Below are 27,881 nucleotides of genomic sequence, written 5' to 3'. Positions count from 1 at the left end.
TGGAAGCTGCTGGAAGCTGAGATGTCCCACGGTCCGTGGAGGCACCGCGCTCCTCTGCGGCTCCGCTGGTCTGGAGGAGGATGAGAGGATGAGGAGGATGAGAGGATGAGGAGGATGAGAGGATGAGGAGGAGGATGCTGCTGCCTCTCCTCCGCCGGTGAGACCCTCTTCACCAGCCCGGGAGGACCGCGGGGGCAGCCATGGCCTCGGACAGTAAGTACCGCCGCTCCCCGCCGGACCCGCCGGGATCCTCTCCCCCCTGGGGAGGGACGGGTCCAGGGAGGCCCGGCCTCGTCCTCCGATGGTCGGCATGTTTTTCTATGATGTAACCAAATGATTGCGTTTAGAATCCTCCACCAGAACACAGGAGACAGCTGTGTCGTTATTTGTGAGGTAATAGCAGGGGCGGCTCCACAAATGTTTCCTAGGGGGGGCCAGAGGGGGCCACTTCAATTATTGGGATGGAACCAAAACTAAAAGCCATCATTACAGGACTTTATTATACTGTTGTAGTATACAGGCTCAGAATTTTATTTTTCACTTTCTAACTTGTCTGCATATATATTAATGGTTAATACCATGTTGGTATAAACCTAAGGCATATATATATATATATATATATATATATATATATATATATATATATATATAATAATTATTTAATAATTTAAATATTAGACAAGTAAACACAAAATGCAGTTTTTAAATGAAGGTTTTTATTATTAAGGGGAAAGAAAAATCCAAACCTACATGTCCCTGTGTGAAAAATTGATGCCCCCTAAACCTAATAACTGGTTGTTTCACCCTTAGCAGCAACAACTGCAATCAAGCGTTTGCCAGAACTGGCAATGAGTCTTTTCCAGCTGTGGAGGAATTTTGTCCCACTCATCTTTGCAGAATTGTTGTAATTCAGCCACATTGGAGGGTTTTCCCTCCTTTTTAAGGTCATGCTTCAGCATCTCAATGGGATTCAGGTCGGGACTTTGACTAGGCCACTCCAAAGTCTTCATGTAGTTTTTTTCAGCCATTCAGAGCTGGACTTGCTGGATTGTTTTGGATCATTGTCCTGCTGCAGAACCCGAGTGGCTTCAGCTTGAGCTCACCGACAGATGGCCGTACATTCTCCTTCAGGATGTTTTGGTAGACAGCATAATTCATGGTTCCATTTACCACAGCAAGTCTTCCAGGTCCTGAAGCAGCAGAACAGCCCAGACCATCACACTACCACCACCATGTTTTACCGTTGGTAGGATGTTCCTTTTCTGAAACGCTGTGTTACTTTTACGCCAGATGTAATGGGACACACACCTTCCAAAAAGTTCAACTTTTGTCTCTTCAGTCCACAAAGTATTTTCCCAAAAGTCTTGGGGATCATCAAGATGTTTTCTGGCGAAACTGAGACGAGCCTTTATGTTCTCTTTGCTCAGCAGTGGTTTTGGTCTTGGAACCATTTCTGCCCCGTCTCTTTCTTATGGTGGAGTCATGAACACTGGCCTTAACTGAGGCAGGTGATCCTGCAGGTCTCTGGATGTTGTTCTGGGTCTTTACTCACCTTAACTGAGGCAGGTGATCCTGCAGGTCTCTGGATGTTGTTCTGGGTCTTTACTGACCTTAACTGAGGCAGGTGATCCTGCAGGTCTCTGGATGTTGTTCTGGGTCTTTACTGACCTTAACTGAGGCAGGTGATCCTGCAGGTCTCTGGATGTTGTTCTGGGTCTTTACTGATCTTAACTGAGGCAGGTGATCCTGCAGGTCTGGATGTTGTTCTGGGTCTTTACTGACCTTAACTGAGGCAGGTGATCCTGCAGGTCTCTGGATGTTGTTCTGGGTCTTTACTGATCTTAACTGAGGCAGGTGATCCTGCAGGTCTCTGGATGTTGTTCTGGGTCTTTACTGATCTTAACTGAGACAGGTGATCCTGCAGGTCTCTGGATGTTGTTCTGGGTCTTTACTGACCTTAACTGAGGCAGGTGATCCTGCAGGTCTCTGGATGTTGTTCTGGGTCTTTACTGACCTTAACTGAGACAGGTGAGGCCTGCAGGTCTGGATGTTGTTCTGGGTCTTTTCTGACTCTTGGATGAATCGTTGCTGCTCTTGGGGTCATTTTGGTCGGTTCCTCCTGGGAAGGTTCACCACTGTTCCATGTTTTCTCCATTTGTGGATAAAGGCTCTCACTGTGGTTCGCTGGAGTCCCAAAGCTTTAGAAATGGCTTTGGAACCTTTTCCAGACTGATACATCTCAATTACTTTGTTCCTCATTAGTTCCTGAATGTCTTTGGATGGCAGCATGATGTCTAGCTTTTGAGGATCTTTTGGTCGACTTCCCTTTGTCAGCCAGGTCCTATTTAAGTGATGTCTTGATTGAGAACAGGTGTGTCAGTAATCAGGCCTGGGTGTGGCTGGAGAAATGGAACTCAGCTTTCCAAAGATGTGATAAATCTCAGATAATTTATGTTTTAACAGGGGGGGCAATCCATTTTTTTCACAGGGCTATGTAGGTTTGGATTTTTAAACATAAAAACTGCATTTTGTGTTTACCTGTGTCATCTTTGTCTAATATTTAAATTTGTTTGATGATCTGAAACATTTAAGTGTGACAAATATGCAAAAAAAAAGTGAAATCAGGGACACTTTTTTAGTCCTCAGTCCCACAGATCCAGTCCCCCGTCCCCCAGTCCCCCGTCCCCCAGTCCCAGCAGGACAGCTGTGCATCCTTTACGGTACCGTCTCACAATGCGATGAAACTCACAGCGGTGAGTGATGATGGAGGAGCAGACAAGCAAAAGTAAATCTCCTCAGCAGCCCAGAGGGGAAACACGGGGATTCTCTGATCCTCTGATCCTCTGTTCCTCTGTTCTACATTCCTATTTCTTTGTCTATTTAAAACCAAAGCCAGTACAATAGAAGCGGGCGGTTCCACATGCAGCCCACTGCAGAAATGTTGGTCTTGCAGCCTGTTTCAGTCTCTGAAGCTGAAAGCAAACGAAGAGTATCGACCACTTCCCAGGATGCCTGGTTGCATGCTGGAAGCAGGCGACTGTGTTTGTGATGCCGTCTTCTCACTGTGGCCTAGTTACTTGCTGCCTGTATGTGTAATTGATGGGTGTCTGTGGCCCCGGTGGAGGAGAGGGCTCTGCTAACGCTGCTGTGTGTGACCAGCTGTATCACGGCGCTGAAACCTTCTCCACGTCAGTTTAGGAGACGGAAACTCGTCAGTGACACTGGTTACAGTATTTAAGCCCCAGATATACTTGCTGTTGGTGCTTGCGTTCGCGTCCGTTCACGTCCATTCTCGTGCACCACCAACCGCAACGTCGCTCGTGTAGTACGTAAGGAGAGTGCGTCGTACCGGCGGTGACCGATAGGGGGCAGTAAGCAGAGCAACAGTTGGAAAAGTGATTAAATATTTATTAGTAGCAGTAGCAGATTAGAACAATGAACAAGTTAACATGACACCATTGGATGAAGAGGAGATTATAACATTGTTTTGGTTGCGATCTCGGCAAAGAAAACGGCGCCAGCGACACCAGCTGGTACCAGACCGGGACCAGCTGGTACCAGACCGGGACCAGCTGGTACCAGACCGGGACCAGCTGGTATCAGACCGGGACCAGCTGGTATCAGACCGGGACCAGCTGGTACCAGACCGGGACCAGCTGGTATCAGACCGGGACCAGCTGGTATCAGACCGGGACCAGCTGGTATCAGACCGGGACCAGCTGGTATCAGACCGGGACCAGCTGGTATCAAACCGGGACCAGCTGGTACCAGACCGGGACCAGCTGGTATCAGACCGGGACCAGCTGGTAGGTGGTGTGGTGTAGGGAGGTGTTCCAGGCATGTCCCTCCGGGAGGAGACCACGGGGAAGAACCAGGACACGCTGGAGAGACTAAGGGCCAATCCCAATACACCCCCTACTTTTCTACCACTAGCCCTAAAAATGAGTAGGGTCCTTGTAATCTTCCCTAGGGATTGGGACACCACTTGCTACGTCACTGCGTGGTTTACGTTCGGGTACGTAAGCGACTGCGTAGTTACGTTTGCACAAACGTCACACCATATCAGGAAGCCCAGAGATAAAAGCTGTTTTAATTTCCGCTGTAGCTGTTAATATGCCACTTTATTAAGTTTTAATATTTTTTCAGGCGTAAAAGTAACTGTTAAGATCCCCAACCTGGGCTCAGTTTATCCAAATAACGCCTGTTAAGAAATTTGCTCCAATGTTTTCGGAATGAGAACAGCCTGCCGGCTCAGGTGCGTATTTATGGTTCCGCGTTACACCAACACAGAGCCTACGGCGTAGGGTACGGCGTAGGGTACGGCGTAGGGTACGGCGTAGGGTACGGCGTAGGGTACGGCGTAGGGTACGCCGTAGGGTACGCCGTGGGGTACGCCGTACGGTGTGCGTCGCTGCGTAACCTACGCCGTAGACTCTGCGTTGGTGTAACGCGGAACCATAAATCAGCGGTTTGAAAAAGACTTTGCAACAACGGGCAAACGAGTGATTATGTACATTCACTGAGTGAATATTATGAAAGTAAAATATATATTTCTCGCTAGAAATGTAATCAAAATGCATTTTTATGCAGAAACTAACTCAAAATATTGATTTTATTCACTAAAAAATAAGAAATATCCGCCATGTTTTTGTTTTTTTTCAGTCTGCAAATGATGACCTAAAGCATTCTGGGAAATTTTCTCTGGCCCTCGGTCAGTGAGTCAGTATCTGAAAACCCTCGCTATGAAAGGCTAGATTCATACACACTAGCCCTCGTTATCCCCACTAGCCCTACATGCAAAGAGGAATTGAGACACCACTACACTCACGGGAACACGCGAAATTTAGGTGTAGGACTGAAAAGTAGGACTAGGGGGGGATTGGGACTGGACCTATGTGTCTTGCCTGGCCTGGGAACGTCTCCCTTTCTCTTTTGTTCACAGGACAATATTGATCACCTACGTTCAACACAGCTTAATATTAATATAATATTAACGCTTTGAGTAAAATAAGTGCTGAAATAACTGACGGGGCTCCTTATTTAGGACGTTTCGCCTGCCGAGAAGTTTCCAGATTTATAGAAAGTTTAAATACCCTGAAGAAACCTGAACTATATCTCTAAGTCGTAAACTATTTACTCAAGTAATTTTTTCTCTTTATATGTGTGGTTCTGTAATCACCAATGAAACCCGAGGCGTCTCGTTTTCACTCTCATTCCCTAAGTGCAGCTTTGAAAAGTGAGAAAACAGTGGAGAATTTCTGGCCTTTGTTGTTGCTGCTTGTTGTGTCTCGGTGGCATTCTGGGAAGGAAGTCCGGCTCGCCCACCCAGGCAGGGAAGCAGCGCTGAGTGACGGCTGAGCCGAGAACAACCGCTCAGACTGAGGAACCGCTTTTCATTCAGGGACTGACGGCGGGACGAGTTTGTCACCAGAGAGTATTTCTCATTTGTAAAGAGGGAAAAAAGAGAGAGTGAGCTAAAGGAGGGGAGGAAAGGCATGGCCAGCAAAGGAGGAACAAATCTGACTCACCCAGCAGCCAGATCCAGTAGGTCCAGTACTTACTTTACTTACCTTACTGGTCTTATGTGTTGGAGTAAGGACGTGCTCTGTGGGGATGGAGCCCACCTCTCTTATCCGGTCAGCTTGTGTTTTCAGCAGTTTTCTGGGATGATACCGACGAGTGGGCAGTATAGAAACACGAAAGCGTGATTAAACTACATGAAAGTCTGATTTTTAATCAAATACGTCAAATACGATTGTAACAGATGATGGAAGAACTGTACGGTCAGCCAGTGTTTGCACTGTAGTTGTTTGTTAGAATAATGTACTAGGAACCATGATTGCAGGAAGCATTTTGCAGAAAGACCACCACGAGCAGGAACTTCAGAAAAGTCCTCGTGAGCAATATTTGCAAACCAAAAAAAATCTTTGTCTCTGGAAGGATGAAGATTGACATACTACCAATTTAAATGAGCTGTTTATTGACCATTTCTAGATGAGTGTAAACCACAGCATTGTCGGCGTATGTCGGTTGGGGCATTTTTGTTGGTCTTTGGTGTTTCCGTGGGTTCTGCTGTGTTCTCTGTTTCAGTGATGACACTTTCCTTTGGGTCTCCTGTTTTATGGAGGCAGTTTCTTCTGCATATTTGCTTCCTGTGTGTTCACACCCGTGTATCAAATCTGGATTCCGCCGTCAGTTGCTGCACATGACTCTCATTCTACGTCCCTGAGTATTTCAACTCTGAGGTTTCCCTCGTCTAATGCTGCGTACTTGTCCATCACCGTTGTAGGTGGAATGCATCGGTGTTGTGCCTCGTGGAGACCTGTTTTCTTCCTGATCTCCTCAGACCAGTTTTTGGAATTAAGGAGATGATTTATGGTGGAAAAAAAAGGTTTCTGCCCTCAAATCACCAGTGCCTCCTGCACATGGAGTTACCTGAGCCCCTTGTACAGGGACAGGGGGCTCTGGTAACCCACCGGGTGCTAATTACACACTTTTAACAATGGTCAAATACTTTTGTAGGTTTACCATGTATGCATATACATATATACAGTATGTACAGTTAAAGGAGCATGAGGCTCCTTTTAAGAAATGAGACTCTATAGCGCCACCTTCACCACGACAGCCGTCGGGGGTACTGCAGCCAACAGTGAAGCCGGCACGGGACAACGGGGAGAACGTGCATGCAGCGTCATGTGACGTCACATCCGCAGGACAGCGCGGGAAATTCGGACCCCGAATTGCAGCACATTTTTGCAGCACACAGCCTGTTCAAGGCAACGGAGGACTCTAGAGGACTCATTCTTTTTGGTTTGGAACGCTTCATCTGACATTATTACTAGAAAACTTAAAACGTATACAAATTTTTTTCATAAATCCTGCCTCAATCCTGCCTCATGCTCCTTTAAGAAAGAAAGACAGGTGCACCTGCCCGCGTCGGCGGCCGGGGCGGCTCTGTCTCTCCGGGCAGGCTGGCCCCCTGCCGGGTGGGGGTCGTTGGCCTGAAGGGTGAGGGCCTCCTGGCCATGTGTCCGGCCCGGACCGGGTGGCCGGGGATTGCCTGGGTCGCGGTCCGCCGCCACGGGATCCCTGGCTGCTTCTTTCCGCGCCGTTGGGGCCCCGCCCGCGGGCCCCCTCGGCCGCCGCCGGGGGGGTGGGGGGGGGCCTCGCAGGCGGTGGGTTGCCTCCCTCCTACTTCTCCCCTCTGTGGGGTTGCTGGTGGCCTGGGTTCCGGGTTCTTCCGTGTCGGCCTCTGGTCTCGCGGGTGGCGGGGTTGCTCCCCCCCCTCCCCCGCTATAGATACACTTCAGGTGGAGCTTTGTTTGGTTTATTACACACACACACACACACGCACGCACGCACGCACGCACGCACGCACGCACGCACGCACGCACGCACACACACACACACACATACACACACACACACACACACACACACATATAGCCACTCATTCACATACATATACACACACATACACAGCCACACAAACATATACATACACACACACATAGCCACAAAGACATGTACACACACACGTACGCATACACATATACACACACACACACACACACACACACACACACACACACACACACACACACACACACACACACACACACACACACACACACACACACACACACACACACATATACACACACACACACACACACACACACACACACACACACACACACACACACACACGCATGATCATATACATACACGCATACACACACAGACATACACACTGGCTTGTTCACCTGCATGCTTGCTCTGTAGTTTTTGGGGTTAGGTAGCGGTAGCGGTAGCTTAGCTCAGACTGCGATCAGATCTCAAGATTTGGGTCGATTGCTGTTTGTGTTTTGGTCGGCTCCGTGCCGGTTTCGTGTTTTGTTTGTGGTTTTTTGTTGCAGATTTCCAGTGCTTGACGTGTGTCTCCGTGTGTTCCTGCTTCCTGGATTGGCAGTGGATGTCGTCACCCCCCCCCCAAAAAAAATAAAAAAATCACTGGGTTTGTATGTGTATATTTATGTATGTGTATGCATATGTATGCGTATATATGTGTATATATATTAAATATAGTAATAATGCACATATATATACCTTTGGTTTCTACCGTCATGGTATCAATCATTAATATGTGTGCAGACAAGGGAAAAAAAATAAATAAATAAAGAAAGACAGACAGAAAACATGCACACACCAGCAGGTGGAGCTCCGACACCAAACTCATAATTCTTGGTCAACGTAGGGGCTTTTACATTGAAGCCCAACTCACTCTTTTTAGATCTTTGCAAACCAAACTATAAGTACTCTGGAATAAAAGGTTCTTGAAATCATACGTCACAGTTACAGCGGCTGCATGTGATTTCCTGTGGCAGATGTGTGCATGTCTGAATGAGCAGTTCAGAAAAACCTTCACTGCGTTCCAGTTTGAATCTCATGTGTGCTGATGTGTATTGATGTGGTTGAGGTGCTGCCTCTTGTGGTCGGTTCCACCTTCTTTACCTTTCAGCTGCATGAAAGAAGCATCAGGTTCTGGTTGTATCGGCTCCATTCAGTGTTCAATTACTAGAAGTTTAAAGCCAGCATGGCGCCAATATCTTAGTTTTTCTCTTTCTTTCCTTGGACTCAGCCCAGAGATGCTCGTGTCTCCCTGGCCAATCAGGACAGACGGACTGATGGCACCATGGTAACGTGAAACCTTCTCACATGTGGATGGGAAAAGCACATTCATTTAGTCTGATTAGAGCCACTGGACTGTTTCCAGGGAAACTATGATTTTACTTTCACCGCGTGGTCTTGAAAGAGAGCGTTTGAAACTGCAAACATGTTTCTGGGTTTATTCAAACAGCAGCAACAACAACAACGGAGCTATTTGTGTTTTTAATTTAGTTAAAGTCAGTGAGAATGAATAGAAAATGGTGAGATGGATCCTGCACAAACAGGAAACAACTCTACTTCATCTAACCTGACCTCCGCTGCCACTAGTTTCTCCAGTATTCTGTTGTAGAAAAACTTCTTCATGGCAGAGAAACAACCTCAGTTATTAGGTATTGGTTTATTTTGTGACTCTGCTAGTCTGCTGTGAGTTGAAACCATGACAGCTGCGGGGTCTTCACCTGACGGGAGCTGCTGGACAGATGTGGAGGCAGGGACACTGGTTTTCACATACAGACTGGGACAGTCAGTTATTGCTTATATTGCAAGGTTGGTATGAACAGATGTTTTATGTAATCACCTTCTGCTTCCATGCAACAAAGATGGCCAAGAGAGCAATCAGCATTCTGCAGGTTCATTGTATGAAAGGTCAGGTACACTTCCAGGCCTGATATAAGCCGATAACATTAATAGTGACCTTGCAGGGAGACAACAAGCATTCCTTCAAATCATTGCATGAAAAGAAGATGAAAGAAAAAACCTTTTTGTTTTACTTTTTTTTAATCTATTTCTCACATCAAAGTGCTCTCTCCTCTCATGTGGAACTACACACTTCAAAGCTGAGGCTGGAAACGGTTCTGCTGCATAATAATCACACACACACACACACACACACACACACACACACACACACACACACACACTGTGAATGATTTTATTGTTTCTCCGCTCTCTCCGACTCAGAAATCTGAACTCATTCTTTTGATTGACACTCTCCGTCTTCAGTTTAAGTTCATCAGTAACCTTGGTGCTGTTTTTGTTCTGGTGCAGTGGTTGCATTATCAGAGAAGCACTGAGGCCCATTTGACCTCTTTTCTTTATTTTTCTGTCATACAACACTTTCAGATTGATTTAGCATATTCTACCCTCTGTGATGTCATGAGGGAGAAAACAGATGAAATTAAAGTGCTTTTCAGATGTTCATATACAGGACTGTCTCAGAAAATTAGAATATTGTAATAAAGTTCTTTATTTTCTGTAATGCAATTAAAAAAACAAAAATGTCATACATTCTGGATTCATTACAAATCAACTGAAATATTGCAAGCCTTTTATTATTTTAATATTATTGATCATGGTTTACAGTTTAAGATTAAGATTCCCAGAATATTCTAATTTTTTGAGATAGGATATTTGAGTTTTCTTAAGCTGTAAGCCATGATCAGCAATATTAAAATAATAAAAGGCTTGCAATATTTCAGTTGATTTGTAATGAATCCAGAATGTATGACATTTTAGTTTTTGTAATTGCATTACAGAAGATCACAATATTCTAATTTTCTGAGACAGTCCTGTATGTGCGTAGCAAACACAAGGACACACCCTGGTCTCTTCCTGCCCGTCTGGATGTAGACGTGGGATGTTTTGAATTTCCAACACTGAGTTTAGTGTCTGAAAGCAGCTGAGAGGGAACCCCCACTTCCCCGCTGCGCCTGAACGCACCGCTGAGGCGCTCAGTGTGCTCTTTATCTCAAAGAGAGGGTTTTGGTTTGGAGAAGAACTGAAGAAGTGTTGGGTAGTTGTGAGCTTCTGCTGCTGCACGGGTTTCATATCGTTTTTTTTCCTCCATTGACGTTTCTGGTCTCTGCGGGTTCACAAGATAAGATCCGCTCTGAAGGTTAAAGTGTGTCATCTACAAAAATACAGATGGGTCTAACAAATGCTGGTTGGGATGAAAGTCTCTTCCACCAGAATAAAGGATGCAGATACACACAACCGCTCCCATCCACCGCCATTTAATACATTAGTCACCGTGTTGTGACTTATTTGATTAAATGTTGTTTGGCCTTGTTTAGGTTACTAGAAGCGTGGGATCAAATGGTGAGACAGATATTAAACAGAGGAGTAAATGGGCTTCATTTGATGCTCAGCAGTTAGGGTACGATATCTTTGCAGGGAAAATGATGTAAGTTAAGTCTTGATTATCCGTTGTCCTTGAGACTGGAGGCAGTATGCACCCTCATAACCGTTGTTATTGACTAAGACTAAGACTATGCTGTTGCAGTGGTGCAGTTAAATCCTCCTTGTATAACAATGACTATTCAATAACCCTAAACATGATATTTTAACCTGCTGTTATTTTTCACGTGACCGTTGAACATGACACGCTTGTGACTTTTTATGATTATCCATCATGTCATGAGAAAACTTAACTCTATAACGACGTAAATTTTACACCTCACTTGATTTACTTATGGGACTTTTCCACTAGTACCTACTCAGCTTGGATCGGCTCCGTTTTAAGGGTTTTCCACTAGGTGTAAGTACAGGTTAGTACTTCCTTTTTAACACCTGCTTGGCCGGGGTTGTAACAGAGTCTGGCTGAAAATGCAAAAGTCACCAGGCTGCAGACCACTGATTGGCCAGAGAGAACATCTCACAACACTTTCACACCCGCCATATTTCAAACCTGGCAACAGCGACCAAGATTGCTTTAAAACTAAACTTTGTTGCAGAGAAAAATGACAAACCTTATTCATGGTGCACTAAGGAGGTCCACACATTTCTATGCCTTCAAGCCAGGGTGAGGTGAGTAGAGCCAAGGAGAGTAGAGTCAGGGTGAGGTGAGTAGAGCCAAGGAGAGTAGAGTCAGGGTGAGGTGAGTAGAGCCAAGGAGAGTAGAGCCAAGGAGAGTAGAGCCAAGGAGAGTAGAGTCAGGGTGAAGTGAGTAGAGCCAAGGAGAGTAGAGGCAGGGTGGGGTGAGTAGAGCCAAGGAGAGTAGAGTCAAGGAGAGTAGAGTCAGGGTGAGGTGAGTAGAGCCAAGGAGAGTAGAGTCAGGGTGAGGTGAGTAGAGCCAAGGAGAGTAGAGTCAGGGTGAAGTGAGTAGAGCCAAGGAGAGTAGAGTCAGGGTGAGGTGAGTAGAGCCAAGGAGAGTAGAGTCAGGGTGAAGTGAGTAGAGCCAAGGAGAGTAGAGTCAGGGTGAGGTGAGTAGAGCCAAGGAGAGTAGAGTCAGGGTGAAGTGAGTAGAGCCAAGGAGAGTAGAGTCAGGGTGGGGTGAGTAGAGCCAAGGAGAGTAGAGTCAAGGAGTGTAGAGTCAGGGTGAGGTGAGTAGAGTCAAGGAGAATAGAGTCAGGGTGAGTAGAGTCAAGGCGAGTAGAGTCAGGGTGAGTAGAGTCAAGGCGAGCGAGTAGAGTTAGGCGAGGCAAGTTGAGTCGAGTCATGGTGAGGCAAGTAGAGGCAAGACGAGTAGAGTCAAGATGAGTAGAGGCAAGACGAGTAGAGTCAAGATGAGTAGAGTCAAGATGAGTAGAGTCAAGATGAGTAGAGTCAAGGCGAGTAGAGTCAAGATGAGTAGAGTCAAGACGAGTAGAGGCAAGACGAGTAGAGTCAAGATGAGTAGAGTCAAGATGAGTAGAGTCAAGGCGAGGAGAGTCAAGGCGGGGAGAGTAGAGTTAAGGCGAGGCGAATAGAGCCAAAGGGAGGAGAGTAGAGTCAAGATGAGTAGAGTCAAGGCGAGGTGAGTACAATCACAGCAAGACGAGTAGAGTGAAGGTGACACAAGTACAGGTGAGTAGAGTCAAAGCAGGTAGCGTCAACGCGAGGCAAGTGGAGTCAAGACGGCGCAAGTAGACTCAAGCGACACTAGTAGAGTCAAAATAGGACAAGGCGAGTAGAGAAAAGGGGAGGCGAATTCTAATACTTGGCATTCATGTTGATAAATACGGTATAAGAACAGGATGTTGACAGTAAGTAACCAGCAATTGTCTTTTGCAAAGTGTTTTTGAATCCTACATCATGTTCCTGTCATAAATAGTTCTTTCCCTGCGATTGTTCGGTTATAGTCTTTTTCTCAGACACCGGTCAAAGTGAAGTTAAATTGAATAATACTTTATAATGTGATGTGTTGTGAATGTCGTGCTCTTGGTCAGATTCTGTGATTTAAAGGCTCCTATGTTGTAGTGTCAAGCGCTGTTTTTAGCAGCTGTTTCTACCTTGAGCAGGTCACCGAAGGCAACACAAATACTAAAGTTTCACTCGTTCTGTCTGTGTGTATCACATACCATGCGTACTATGTGTGTGCGTGTGTGTTTGCACGATCCAGACTGTCTGTTTGTGTTGTCTGATCAGTGTGTCATTGTGTGTCCTCTCTCCCTCTCCCTCCTCCTGCCAGTCACCCCAGAAGCCATTGGTTTCCTGTCGGCGGTGGGAGTCTTCATTGTGGCGTTGGCTGTCCTCTTCCTTTTCATCAACAAGAAGCTGTGTTTCTCACGTGTCGGTGGGCTGCCCTGTTTAGAGCATCATAGTCGCCACAAGAAGGGACGAGCCGGAGTCCTCCAGGGGCTTGGTGAGTGACCGAATCCACATGCACGACATGCACGACATGCTAAAACGCCTCAAATGATTTACAGCTGGTCTGTTTTTTTTTACATCCAACAAAGAGGCGGACACTAGTATCTGTTTGGACAATGGAGGAGATGTGCTCTAAAGGTCCTACATTTCTGTAGGACCTTTAGAACCACTGCTGATGTATGCAGGGAAAAAGAGACTCAAAAGTTGGATTCATAGTGAACAAACGAGAGCCACAGAGGATTGTTTAGAACAACACAGTTCTGAATCACTGATTTAAATTGTCCCAGAAAGTCTGGAAAAAAGACATGAGTCAAAGTGTCCCCTTAACATGTTTCTGTAATTTTTTTCCCTGACATTGACAGAAATTTAGTTTATATTTACTAAAACAACCCATAAGTGATTCAAGGCCATGCAACTGACAGAATGATTCAGGATGAACAGAAAAACAGCATTGTGTACGACCCAGGCCTTTGCTGTTGCTCCTTGGATGAACTTTAGCGAGGAGCTTGGGCAGCGCTCACAGACATGCTGACAGGTTTGCATTGGCAGCAGTGTATCCGAGGCGACTCTGAGTCACGCTATGAGCAAACACGGAGCCGGTGTGTCGACTCCTCACCTGCAGCAGGTGCAGCCTCTGGTATTTCCAGCTTCCTGGATAAACAACACATCCTGTTTGGAGTCTCTCCCTCAGAGTCCAACTCAAACGTCCTCCAGAGCTGCTCAAGGTAGGGACTGTTTGCAACCATGTCTTTAGACAAACTACGTGAGAAAGCGTCATTTTTTAAAAAATTTTTCTCAGTGAGATGTGAAGTGTACCAGAGCAAATGCTCGTCCACCTACCGTGTTGTTGGAAACCACGTGCATGTTAGCTGAGTAGAGTGAGTTTAGCTGTTAAATAAGATGGAATGTAGGTGTTTTTATTGAGTTATGTGAAACTGTTTCATAGTTACAGTAATGTGCAAAAGTTTAAGACACCCCTGTTCTTGTTATTTTATTACTGTTTCATGACATCCATACTGGTCATTTTAAGATACAGACAGAAAATATCGGTGCCTGATTTTCTTAAACCTAAAAAGAATCTCATGTAGATGAATACATCTGTAAACATCTGTTTGGTACTGAGGGCCACCCTGACCGTCGACGATCGTCGCGTTGGGAAGGGCACATTGGGATCGTCGCGTAGGGATTGCCAGGTTGGGATCGCCAGGTTGGGATCGTCGCGTGTGGATTGTCGTATTGGGATCGCCGCGTTGGGATCGCCGCGATCGCCAGACGCACGTATTAACACTTCTAACTCCAGTGGCGTGAAGTATGTGGATCTTCAGATGCAAACTAATGTTTCCTCAAATGGATTTTGTAAATTGAAATGTTAAATAAAGTTTAAAAAAAAAGAAAAGAAAAAGCAGGTGGATCTTATGTGGTCGCCGGTTGCCACGGTGACTCGTCGAATCGGGGCTCCATTGATGCTGGCTTTTTATAGTTGTGGTGCATGCGCTTAACTCCAGGTGAAACTACTTAGAGTTGAGTAAATTAACTCTAAACCGCTGTTCTGGAACCGAAAACTCAGAGTTTCGGATCTCAGAGTAGATCAACTAAGAGTTCAGGATTAGACTCAGAGTTTGTTAAACCTGCTTTGTGAAACGCACCCCAGACCAGCTGACTGTTTTTATAGATGACACTTGGAGATGATCCGCTCATCAAAGGAATCTGCAACACCTTGTTTCTGTTTTTTAGTTTGAACTCATCATAGTTGTGGTAGTGTTTTGTAAGAGAGAGGTTATAGTTTTATCTCCGATTTTTTTCCCATATTTCACCCAGTCCTCCTACCTAAGTCAGTCCTGGGCATTGCTCACCCTCTAGGAGGGTTCTGCACTGAGCTCACGTCTCCTTCTTAACTTGAGGAGTGAGCGCTTCCTTTATGACCAGGCCGCTTCCACCCAACAGGGTGGAGTTTCTCTGACCGGTCGTAGCGTGGAAGGATCACGTTATTCCGGCCAGATCCCCCCCACCCCATCTGGCGCCCCGGTTGGCCAGAGGGGGTAGTAGAACCAGGACTGTTGCATGTTTTTGTGAGGGTAGCTCACGTTAGCTACCCAAGGGAACATGGGGAGAACATGCAAACCCCAGGGTGTGGGTGCTGAAGTCATGGGGGAACTAACACGCCCTCAGCACCCACAGCGTTCCCGGCAGGAATTGAACCCAGGACCTTCCTGCTGTGAGACAGCTGCACTACCTGTACCTTCACAGCATGTACAGCATACTCTCAGAGTGCTCTCCAGTCCAAACAGAGAAGCCAGTATTGATTTGCCCAAAGCGATTTTATTGTTCAATTATTCCTATAACAGGGAAAACCTGCTCACATGGATAAAAACATTTCTTCTTTCTCCCCCAGATATCCCTCCTGATATCCCCCCAGATACCCCCCATATATCCCACCAGATATCCCCCCATGTATCCCCCGAGATATTCGCCAGATATCTCCCCATATATATCCCCCCCAATACCCAAATATCCCCTCATATATTCCCCATTTATTCCCCCAAATATCCCTGCATATATTCCCCCAGATACCCCCCATATATCTCCCCAGATATCCCCCATATATCTCCCCAGATATCCCCCTGATATCCCCCCATATATCTCCCCAGATGTCCCACAGATATTCTCCCAGATACCCACCAGATACCTCCAGATATCCCCCCATATATTCCCCCATATATACCCCCAGATATCTGCCAGATATCCCCCCAGATATCCCCCCACATACCTCCCTGATGCCCCCCAGATACCCGGCAGATATCCCCGCATATACCCCCCAGATATCCCCCCAGAAATCTCCTCAGATATCCCCCCAGATGCCCCACGGATATCCCCCAAATACCCCTCAGAAATATATCCCCCATATATCCCCCCAGATACCTGCCAGATATCTTCCCCAGATAGCCCCTCAGATATCTCCAGATACCCCCCATATACCCCCCCAGATATCCCCCTGCAGATATCGCCCCCCAGATACCCTCCAGAGACAACCCCCCCTCCCCAGATATCCCCAGACACGACACCCCCACCCCAGTCGCTCTCAGTCATCGGTGATGCCAATGACTCCATGGTGAAAAGCTTCAGAAGACGTAATAACAGAGCAATCAGCTGCTGCTCACCCATTCACAGCCCATCTTCCTCTCCGTCTCTCGGTAACCGTGGCAAGCATTCAAGAAGGTACAATGACCTCCACTTTGAAAAGAGGAGAGTGATCACTCCACAACCGCGTCACTCTCTCATCATTCAGCTGTTGCTATCCAATTACGGTCAAGTCGTGAACACAGTAAAGTGGCTCTCCTCCTGCCAAGACTAACCGGCTTCATCATCACTATCAGATGAGGTGGGATTACATAGCTGTGTGAAAGAGTGACACATTTAGACATGAGGAGAAGAAATGCTTTGTGTTGTAGGAGACGAGCGAGGCGGCCGGTACGCGACACACTGAAGGAGCAAAGGAGGTTTGTGGGCCGTGATGTTAATGTGCTAAAAATCAAAAAGGCTAAAATACCACATATGAGGGTGTAATGATCACACACACAAGTCATTCCTCTCTGAGAGGCGATGGACAGCCTGCAAGGATGTTGCCAATAAGATGCGAAATCCCCCGATACCGCCAGAGAAAGACTGGACAGTTTCCATCAGTCCACAGGGCGATGTGTTAGATTAAACAGACTTAAATATTGTTGTGCCACAAAGGGGGGGCTGGTTCAGTTATCAAAGAGTTATTAATAATTGTCCTTCAACAATTATTAATAATTAATAAAGTAGATTATTTATCAGATTGAATTATCAAAATGAATTAATCAAAACAGGGCACCACCTTATCTGGAAAATGATAACTAAACAGCAAAATCAGTCTCAAGGTAACATTTATCCCACAGAATAACAGTGAAGGAAAGAGTCCGAGCACAGAGCTTTGCAACCAGCAGCTGTGACAAATATGTATAAAATAAACACAAACAACTTCTCTCATTCAAATTAATCTGAATTTATTCACACAAGTGTGATGATAAAACAATAGTTAGGATAAATTCCGATGCCTAAACTACACATGAACAACAACTAACTAAACATTAAACACAAACTTCAGATCATCTACGTGTGTGTGTGGGTGTCAGCGTGTGTATGTGTATGTCAGTGTGTGTGTGTGTGTGTGTGTATCAGAACAACGTCATGTCACGTGGACCAAAAGAAAAATGGCGGACAACGTTACGTAGACCAAAAGGAAAATGGTGGACGTCACGTTGACCTAAACAAAATGGCGGACAACATCCCGATGGCTGTTCATACACGTGGTGAGGCAAAAGAAAAGATGGCTGACAAAGTCACGTGGTGACTGAGTTGTGCATTTCTCATAACTGCAGGGGGAGGTTTCTCCACCCAGATACGGAAAGTATCGGACGCCTGATAGTCGGGGTACTAACGTGTCCGTGTGGGTTAGTGAGAAGGAAAGGAAAACAGTCACAATATAATAAAACCGTAACGACCGTCGGTCTGCATGAGGGACCATCGGCACGTTACACAGGAATAAGCAAGAACATAATCACGCCAACAGCTCTGAAACTGGTGTGATCTCTCACCACCGGTACCTTTATCTTTCTGCTGTTTCCCACTCAGGAGCTAGTGTCTGGGGTTGAACCCACCGCCCTCGCTCTAAACTTTTGACGGGAAACAGGAGCACGAACCGCTTCAGCAGTGAGGGAACACTTAACAAACGTAAAGACCGTCGGTCTGCATTAGAGACCGCTGGCGCGTTATGCAGTAATAACTAACCGCTTTAAACTAACTCTGCCCAGACACAAGCCTCTTGATGGAGGTTGTCGCGGCGTCCGGGGGTTTGTGGAACTCCTGGTTCTGGTCCCGGTCCACAGGGTACTGGTTTTACGCTCCCACTGGTGGTTCAGTGTGAGCGGCTCATGTCCTCTCTCTCTTTTTCTGCCTCTCGGAGACAGATGATGCAGCGTCGCTGGCAGCCGGGCGGTCACCCTTTCCTGGTCGTCCTAGCCTGGGCACGTCGTCCCCCTTGTCGGAATGTCGTGGTTAAATCCGTTTTAACGCGGGTGGGCGAGTGGTTTTTCACGAACACAGCTGGCTCCTGGGCATGCTGATCCTGGGCACGCTGATCAGAGATAAGGTAGTCCTTGCAACACGTAACAGTAGATGTTTCTCTTGCGCTGGAGGAACTCGGAGAGCACGAGGTTTGGGAAGAGAATCACAAGAGAATCACAAGAGAATGGCAGAGCCGAACAGCATTCCTTGGTGAACGGCTGGGTGATTCCGCTCCACAGGGGGGTCCTGGTGAAGAGCGGACATTTTCCTCGGCTCTGGAAGAAATGAGACCTGTTTGGCTTTGGAGTCTTTCCTTAATTCCTTTGTTCCAAAACCATGCAGTCTGCTGTAATAAAATCGAGGCTGGTCTCAGAGTGAGGCCTCAGAGCTGGGCCTTAAAGTTGAAATCAAGGCCTCCCCTGTTCACATAGGACTGTGGCCCAACAATATTCACTAAAGTGTTTTTTTGCCTCTCTGTCCTTCCATCTGGATTCCCTTTCTGCCCCCGAACCCTCCCAGCTTTTCCACTAGTCAGTCCCTGTGTCCGGTTGTGTTCCTCCTTCCAGTGAACAGTTATGGTGACGATGACCTGGGCGGCTCCAGCTCTTCTGACGGCGAGGAGGTCCTGAAGCAGTTCGAGATCTCCGTGTCCCGTTCGCAGACTTTCCGCTCCGCGGCCGCCAGCAGCGGCGTGGAGCTGCTGCATCAGGCGCAGCTGCCGCTGGGCCGCCAGCAGAAGTTCAGCCGCCTGTCAGACCAAGAGGAGGGCAGCACGGAGCCCTCCGACTGTGAAGGTACTCAACCTCAAATGTTAATGAGGATGTTTTATATGAAAAGAAAGAAAAGCATAAACTGTCTCTGTTTTTTGTTAGAGCTGTTTTAGTTTCAATTTCAATTTCAATTTCAATTTTATTTATATAGCATCTAATACAACAAAAGTTGTCTCCAGACGCTTTCCAGGGACCCAGAACATGAACATAAACATAAACATAAAACCCTGAGCAATTATTACATAAACAATGGCAGGTAAAAACTCCCCTAGTGGGAGAAAAACCTTAAGCCAAACAGTGGCAAGAAAAACTCCCCTTTAGGAGGGAAGAAACCTGGACCAGGACCTGGATCATAAGGTGGGACCCTCCTGCCGAAAGCCAGACTGGGGGGTCGGGGACGTCAACAGCACAGCAGGCAGGTGGAAGCAGAAGCGGGATGACCGGGTGTGGGGACCGCAGGCAGGTGGAAGCAGCAGCGGGATGACCGGGGGTGGGGACCGCAGGGCAGCACGCAGCTCCCGAAGCTCCGGCCCAATCAGCAAGCCCCAGGTTGGGATTCAGGGTCGGGGAAAGGTTGAGAAGGGGCTGGGCCAGGGAGAGGAGTCTTGACGGACAAACCTCTCCCCCGCCTGACCGGGCCGTTACCCTGCCCCTCTCACTCCCACGCTGCAGGATCCGGTGTTGTGCATTCAGAGATGCTCTTCGCCACCAGCAGAGGAAGCTGCACCATGTACAAAAGAGAAAAAAAGGGGGCCAGCACAAGAAACTACAGGAACGATGGACAAAAATTATAGCTACTTATAATAAATAAAAAGGGAAAAGCAGAAGAGAGGAAGGGAAGAGGACAGTGCAGGATCACGAGTACACAGAATCTGCACTCCACAAAGACGAGCGCTAAGATCGCTAAGATTGCTAAGATCGCTAATACCCAGTAGCTACAGTTACTGGATTTCCACTACAGCTCCAGAAGATCTCTGCATCGTTCTGTTTTGATAGGACAAAGATACTCTTTCATTATTAAGCTGCTCACTGTAACGGGAACTCGGTGAAAAGCTTCAGTCACCTGTGCTCAGAGAAAAACACTTTCCTCTTACCAAAGAGTTTAAAGCTGTTGCTCTTTTTCTGGCAGAAATGGAGGCTCCAGCTGGGCTGCTGGGTTTCCAGGACCCACTCTCTGCCGTAGATGACAAAAGTGAGAGGATTTCCACTCTTTCTCTGGACAAACCTCCTGGAAATGGAGCATCGGCCGCCAGGCGCAGTCCCACCGTCATTATGAACCGTCAGGCTGCAGATGGGAGCGAGGACACAGGAAACCCTGTGGATGGAGACAACAACGACGCTACTGACAGCTCCTCCACCTGCAGCCCAGGGGTAATTACACACACCTACACACACCTACACACACTGGGCACTGTCACCGTATTTAGTTTTCTGCCCAGGACTGTATGTTATAGGAGACCTCTATTACAAAGTTAAGCTTGAGGTTACTTCGTGACATATGGCGCTTTTCCACTAGTACCTACTCATACCGACTCGTCTCGACTTGACTTGCCCTCGTTTCTTTTCAGCACCCAGATCAGAAGTAGAAGGTTGGAGAGAAGCTGCTGTGACGTATTTTATTGTGTATCTAAAGGAAGAAGACAACAACACTAAAGATGTAGAACCTGGAGGAGATGATAGATGTGCTGCTGGATCTGTGGCTTGTGTTTGATATCAAGTTAAAAAATGAGAGTGAGAGAAGCTTCAAGCGGCAACGCTTTTTTTTTTTGTTAGTTTGTCTCTGCGCTGCTGAAAAGTCAGCTGGAGCCGTGAGCAGCTATGAAGAGACAGAGCTCCTGGTGGATCTGGTCGTTCCTTATCGCCCGTCTAGATCCCTTTTTAATTCTCTCCTCAGCACCAGGTTTATGAACATCTGCCCCTCAGAGTTGAATCACCAAACACATTTTTGCGCTGCTATTGCCTGTCGGATAAAATGAAGAGCCGCGAGTCGCTCACGCTGACTCCCGCTTCCTGACTCAGACGTCTGACTCCAACCCCCCGACCAATTGGTGGCCTGTAGTGTGATAATGTCAGATATAGCCGACTCAGCAGCTTAGAACCTCTGCAGAATAGTTACAGAAAAGTATCTACTATGCACGCCTCCACCCGCCTTGGCCCGTAGTGGAGAAGTGCAAGACGGGGGGAGGGTCCCCCCTTATGAGCCTGGTCCTGCTCAAGGTTTCTTCCTCCTAAAGGGGAGTTTTTCCTTGCCACTGTTTGGCTTAAGGCTTTTCTCCCACTATGGGAGTTTTTACCTGCCATTGTTTATATAATAATTGCTCGGGGGTTTATGTTTATGTTTATGTTCATGTTCTGGATCTCTGGAAAGCGTCTAGAGACAACATCTGTTGTATTAGACGCTATATAAATAAAATTGAATTGAATTGAATTGGTTATAGGGTTAGGGTTAAGGTTATAGGATTAGGGTTATGGGGTTAGGGTTATAGGGTTATGGTTATAGGGTTATGGTTATGGTTATAGGGTTAGGGTTATGGGGTTAGGGTTAACGGGTAGGGTTAGGGTTATGGTTATAGGGTTATGGTTATAGGGGTTAGGGTTCTGGGGTTAGGGTTAGGGTTATAGGGTTAGGGTTATAGTTATAGGGTTAGGGTTATAGTTATAGGGTTATGGTTATAGGGTTATGGTTATAGGGTTGGGGTTAGGGTTATGGTTATAGGGTTATGGGTTCTGGGGTTAGGGTTATAGGGTTAGGGTTATGGTTATAGGGTTAGGGTTATGGTTATAGGGTTAGGGTTAGAGTTCTGGGGTTAGGGTTATGGTTATAGGGTTAGGGTTATGGTTATAGGGTTAGAGTTAGGGTTAGGGTTAGGGTTATGGTTATAGGATTAGGGTTATGGTTATAGGATTAGGGTTATGGTTATAGGATTAGGGTTAGAGTTCTGGGGTTAGGGTTATGGTTATAGGGTTGGGGTTAGGGTTATGGTTATAGGGTTAGGGTTAGAGTTCTGGGGTTAGGGTTAGGGTTATAGGATTAGGGTTAGGGTTATAGGGTTATGGTTCTGGGGTTAGGGTTATGGTTATAGGATTAGGGTTATGGGGTTAGGATTAGCGGGTTGGGTTAGGGTTAGGTGAATGAAGATATCTCGATGAAACCCCCGCATCATCCGACCGCTGGTTAGGGTTATGGGTAGGGGTCAACCAGCTTCCTCCCAAAATCATTTATGCGTATCTATAGCTTTGTGCGTGTGTATCAGGCGATTCATGCACGCGTAGTTAACGATTCGTGTGTGTAGAAGGCTTTTTGAATTTGTAATGATCAATTTGTCCATAACTTTGAGCAAGTTACGCAAACACAAATCTAATAATACGCACGGATCAAGTACTATGCACAAATCAGATAATATGCACACACAAATAAAGTAGTACCGTCAAGTCTCTCCACTTCACGTCTCATTTCTCTCCATACCCAGTCATCCAATCACACTGAAAATTGGAGCAATCTGTGCAGTAAACACCTCCCACACAGACACATATTCATGGACACACACAGTAATACTGACATCTAGAAAATGCTTCATAAATAAAAGACTAGATTGGATTGCTACAGAAAAGATAGAGAGTTTTGCTGAAGCCTGTTTGTTCATAGCTATATGATAGCCCTCTCATTGCTCAGGGTGCAGCGAGTACGACTGCTAATACTACTAGAGGGACACCACTCCAATACCAGTGGTCCTCTATCCAGGTCCTCAAGAACCACCGCTTTGCAGGGTTAGGATTGTTCCCTTCTCCAGCATATGTTAGCAGAGCTGTGCAGGCCTTGATGAGGAACAATTCAATTCAATTAAATTTTCTATTCAATTTTATTTATATAGATGTTGTCTCTAGACGCTTTCCAGAGACCCAGAACATAAACCCCCGAGCAATTTTTACATAAACAATGGCAGGTAAAAACTCCCCTAGTGGGAGAAAAGCCTTAAGCCAAACAGTGGCAAGAAAAACTCCCCTTTAAAGGGGAGGGAAGAAACCAGGACCAGGCTCATAAGGGGGGACCCTCCTGCCGAAGGCCAGACTGGGGGGTCGGGGACATCAGCAGCACACAGCAGGCAGGTGGAAGCAGCAGTGGGATGACCGGGGGTGGGGACCGCAGGCAGGTGGAAGCAGCAACGGGATGACCGGGGGTGGGGACCGCAGGCAGGTGGAAGCAGCAACGGGATGACCAGGGGTGGGGACCGCAGACCAGCACGAGCTCCCGAAGCTCCGGCCCAATCAGCAAGTCCCAGATTAGGTTCAGGGTCGGGGAAAGGCTGAGAAGGGGCAGGGCCAGGGAGAGGTGTCTTTAGGGACAAATCTCTCCCCCTCCTGACCGGGCCGTTACCCTGCCCCTCTCACTCCCACGCTGCAGGTTCCGGTGTTGTGCATTCAGAGATGCTTTCATAATCCACAATTTCCCTTTCTTGACAGCAGGAGCTGGCTCAGCATGAAGAGGTCTCGCCTCAGCCAGTGCGTTCCTCCCCTCGGCCCTCCATCTCGAGTTGCGGGGACCTGGTGCTCTCCCTGGCGTACCGCCAGGATTCCGAGAAGCTACTGGTCACCGTGATCTCAGCCCGGGACATCCCTGACAAGGCTCGCAGCGGCATGGACTCTTGGCAGGTTCACATGGTCCTGTTGCCCTCCAAGAAGCAGCGGCACAAGACATCAGTGCAGAAAGGCTCTCTGCCACACTTCAGCGAGACGTTTCGTTTCTCGCGGCTGGAGCCGTCGGACCTGCAGACATCAGCCATCAGGTTCAGGCTGTACGCAGTGGGCGGCAGGATGTCCCGCGAGCGGATGATGGGGGAGAAGGTCTTACGTTTAGGAGGGCTGGACTCACAAACAGGGACTATGGAGACAACACTGGTTCTGGAGCCTCAGAGCAACCTTAAGGTGCGAGTACGAGGATGAGAAATTGATGTTTGTGGTCTTACGAGTGTTGTGTTAAGATCCTGTACTTGTCCTTTCAGAGTTTAGACTCCCTGCTGAGTCTGTCTGCCGTCTCCCAGAGTGACAGCGCCTCGTCCACGCAGTCTCTGACTCACGGTGGTGTCCCTGAGCTGCTGGTGGGCCTCTCCTACAACGCCACCACAGGGCGCATGTCTGTGGAGCTCATCAAAGGCAGCCACTTCAGGAACCTGGCCATCAACAGGCCTCCAGGTCTGCAGTGGCGCTCACGCCGCTAGCACCAACATCGCACTCCGCTACACTTAATGTGGAAAAGTAGCTTATAAAAAGTACATTTATGTAACAGTTCTACTTGATGCTGTTTTATACTTTTGCTCCAGAACATCTCAAAGGCAAACACAAGCTCTCCTAAAGCCCTAGCCTAGGTACTATCTTAGCTGCTCACAACAGGCCTCATTCATGAAACCTTTATCCAGCTGTGAGCAGAGTTTCCCATCCTTTCTTTGGACATGGCACGTAACAATTGATGAGGCATTGTGACACCATTGAGACGTGAAACTCCAGCTTCCTACCCCCTGCAGGGCTCACAAGCTTTTAACTGGCCTCAAACACAGACTTGAAACCACGGGAATGCCATATGACGAAGTTCCTGACTGACTGATATGTTAATACCAACTCATTTGGCCACAGACTTGAATCACAAGAACACCCTATGGGGTCATTTACAACGTAGTGACAGTCATGCCAAATGCCCGATAACGGCATTTGGCCACAGATCACATCTGACTGTAAATTGCTTTTTGTCTCTCACTTGGCTTGTTTATTCCTGCCTTTTGTGCTTTGAATTTACTGTATAAGGAGTCATGATTTCAAACCATTCGTGGTCAGCACACCAACCCAGACACGCGCTGCGTAGGTCTGCTCACCGCCGGCTTACTCAATAAAACTCACTACACCACAGCAGACTTCTGCACTGGTTTTGATAATATTCTTCAACACAATCTTTCTCTTCCTCTTCCTGTTCACCCCCCCCCCCTGTGCTCTGATCCAGACACCTTCGGACGGCTGACTCTGCTGAACTCGGTGGGTCAGGAGATCTCCCGGTGCAAGACGTCGGTGCGTCGCGGCCAGCCCAACCCCGTCTACAAGGAGACGTTCGTCTTCCAGGTGGCGCTGTTCCAGCTGTCCGACGTCACCTTGCTGGTCTCCATCTACAACCGCCGCAGCATGAAGCGCAAAGAGATGGTGGGCTGGATCGCGCTGGGCCAGAACAGCAGCGGCGAGGAGGAGCAGCTGCACTGGCAGGACATGAAGGAGGGCCGAGGACAGCAGGTCTGCCGCTGGCACGTCCTGCTGGAGGCCTGAGGACAGCAGGTCTGCCGCCGGCACGTCCTGCTGGAGGCCTGAGGACAGCAGGTCTGCTGGAGGCCTGAGGACAGCAGGTCTGCCGCCGGCAAGTCCTGCTGGAGGACGGAGGACAGCAGGTCTGCCGCTGGCACGTCCTGCTGGAGGCCTGAGGACAGCAGGTCTGCCGCCGGCACGTCCTGCTGGAGGACGGAGGACAGCAGGTCTGCCGCTGGCACGTCCTGCTGGAGGACGGGACTTGCTGGTTTGGTCTAAGGGTCAGAGTAACTCCTTTGGTCTTCAGACTGTAAAACAGAAGAAAAGATAGATTTCATTTTTCACAACGAGAGATCACAAAGTGTCAAGGATCACTGTCGATGTTCCATCCATGTCAATCAGAGCACAAACTCGTAGCGCTTGGTTTGTTTGTGTCGGCCTGGAGAACAAGTAAATGCACCTTAGGGGATCAATGTTTAAATCATTCAGATCATTTAATTCAGAGGAATACCAACCCTACACAAGTCTGAATGTCTGAATGCACCGCTGATTCCCACTAACGTTGCACATTTTCACCCCGGCTCAGTCGACACCCTGTTAGTTGTTTGCCTATTTAAACACATATTTATCCCGTAAACACGCCTTTTACTTCTATGAGAGGCACGTTCAGATGCCAAAGAGCACAGGGTGGGGTTCAGACATGTGAAGGGATGAAAGGAGATTTTACAGTGCAGCATTAACAGTCAAGGACCACATGGCCATAGAAATATGTAAAAAGAACCAACCATGAGAGAGTTCAATTCAATTCAATTTTATTTATATAGCGTCTAATACAACAAAAGTTGTCTCCATACGCTTTCCAGAGACCCAGAACATAAACCCCCGAGCAATTATTACATAAACAATGGCAGGTAAAAACTCCCATAGTGGGAGAAAAGCCTTAAGCCAAACAGTGGCAAGAAAAACTCCCCTTTAGGAGGGAAGAAACCTGGACCAGGACCTGGATCATAAGGGGGGACCCTCCTGCCGAAGGCCAGACTGGGGGGTCGGGACGTCAACATAACACAGCAGGCAGGTGGAAGCAGCAGCGGGATGACCGGGGGTGGGGACCGCAGGCCAGCACGCAGTTCCCGAAGCTCCGGCCCAATCAGCCAGCCCCAGGTTAGGTTCAGGGTCGGGGAAAGGTTGAGAAGGGGCAGGGCCAGGGAGAGGAGTCTTGACGGACAAATCTCTCCCCCTCCTGACCGGGCTGTTACCCTGCCCCTCTCACTTCCACGCCGCAGGTTCCGGTGTTGTGCATTCAGAGATACTCTTCCTCACCGGCAGAGGATGCTGCACCATGTACAAAAGAGAAAAAAGAGAAAAAAAGAGAGAGGAAGCTGTTCATGATTTAAGATCTAAGAGGAAGATGCCCCACTCATCCACAGCATTCCCTGACAGGCATGTTGATAGGCAGCTGGAGACTCTTGACTCCGCTCAGATGAGCCTCATCAGGGCTGAGTAATGTCATTGACTATCTTCTTCGCATGGCAGAGCTAATGTCAACACCCACTGAGCCTGAGCTGGAAAGAGCTTTTAAACGTCTCCATGCAGGTGCCATTGATAAGCACCCACCAACCTTGGAGGGTTAGGGTGTTAGGGTTAGGGAGGGTTAAGGTTAGGGTTAGGGTTATGGTTAGGGGTTAGGGTTAGGGTGTTTCCCCCCCAACTCTCTGGCTCTGGCCAGCGGCAGCGGCAGCTGCTGAGATGTACAGTGCGATGATGCTGACACTCCCCCGCTTCCATCCCAGCACCTTTGAGTCACAGGGCACCCGGGGATTACATTCGTTCTGTAAAACCTTGGACGCCGATGGAGATCATCACCTCTTTAACGCGTCTTTGTTGTCTTGGTCAGCTGACTGCAAGGCCTCTCCAGAAATGCCCAGATCGGTTTTAAAACCAGTGGAAGCAAATACTGGCGAAGGCTTCAGTGATTAGCTTTAAGGAGGGGCCATGACTTCTTTTCTTTTAAGCAGGTGTAACAAATGAAGCCATTGCCAGTTCAGTTAGTTCTAGCTCTATTACATCCTAGTACCTCCTCATAGCACTTTTTCTGTATGGAACAACGGTGGGAAACAGAGGCCTTTGGTTTCCTCGCCTTGAGACTAAGGGCCAATCCCAATGTTCACCCTACTCACTACCACTAGCCCTCACTCACTACCACTAGCCCTCACTCACTACCACTAGCCCTCACTCACTACCACTAGCCCTCAAAATGAAGCCACAAGGCGTAGGGCTTTGTAATCTTCCCTAGGGATTGGGACACCACTTGCTACGTCACTGCGTGGTTAGCGGTCCTGGGCATTTCACGGATTTTTGTGAGATCAGGTTGAAAACAATATTTTGAGTTAGTTTCTGCATATATATCTTACTTTCATAATATTCACTCAGTGAATGTACATAATCACTCGCTTGTTCCTTGTTGCAAAGTTTTTTCAGATTTCGCCAGAATAAAGGCTGATTTATGGT

At 47.6% G+C, this 27,881-nt stretch overlaps 1 protein-coding gene across 4 annotated transcripts; it reads left to right on the top strand.

The window, feature by feature from the left end:
• The first annotated feature begins 99 nt into the window (after window positions 1-99).
• On the top strand, window positions 100-27,881 carry syt16 (synaptotagmin XVI). Of its 4 annotated transcripts, XR_009784272.1 has the most exons (8): window positions 5,398-5,544; window positions 13,058-13,231; window positions 18,891-19,118; window positions 20,224-20,465; window positions 23,556-24,017; window positions 24,095-24,284; window positions 25,084-25,448; window positions 25,559-27,881. XR_009784272.1 is itself a non-coding variant. In XM_061744050.1 (7 exons), exons 1-7 carry the CDS (start codon window positions 201-203, stop codon window positions 25,395-25,397), a joined length of 1,623 nt encoding a protein of 540 aa, XP_061600034.1. In that variant the 5' UTR covers window positions 100-200; the 3' UTR covers window positions 25,398-27,881. The 4 variants fall into 4 exon arrangements, 3 of the variants coding, with proteins under 3 accessions (XP_061600034.1, XP_061600033.1, XP_061600032.1); XM_061744050.1 differs by lacking the exon at window positions 5,398-5,544 and adding an exon at window positions 100-213 and having other exon boundaries at window positions 25,084-27,881; XM_061744049.1 differs by having other exon boundaries at window positions 5,397-5,544; window positions 23,559-24,017; window positions 25,084-27,881.

Source organism: Cololabis saira, chromosome 16 (genome assembly GCF_033807715.1).
Source record: "Cololabis saira isolate AMF1-May2022 chromosome 16, fColSai1.1, whole genome shotgun sequence".
Lineage (NCBI taxonomy): Eukaryota > Metazoa > Chordata > Actinopteri > Beloniformes > Belonidae > Cololabis > Cololabis saira.
The sequence above is the reverse complement of the archived record's forward strand: the minus strand, read 5'-3'. Positions and strand labels throughout refer to the sequence as shown.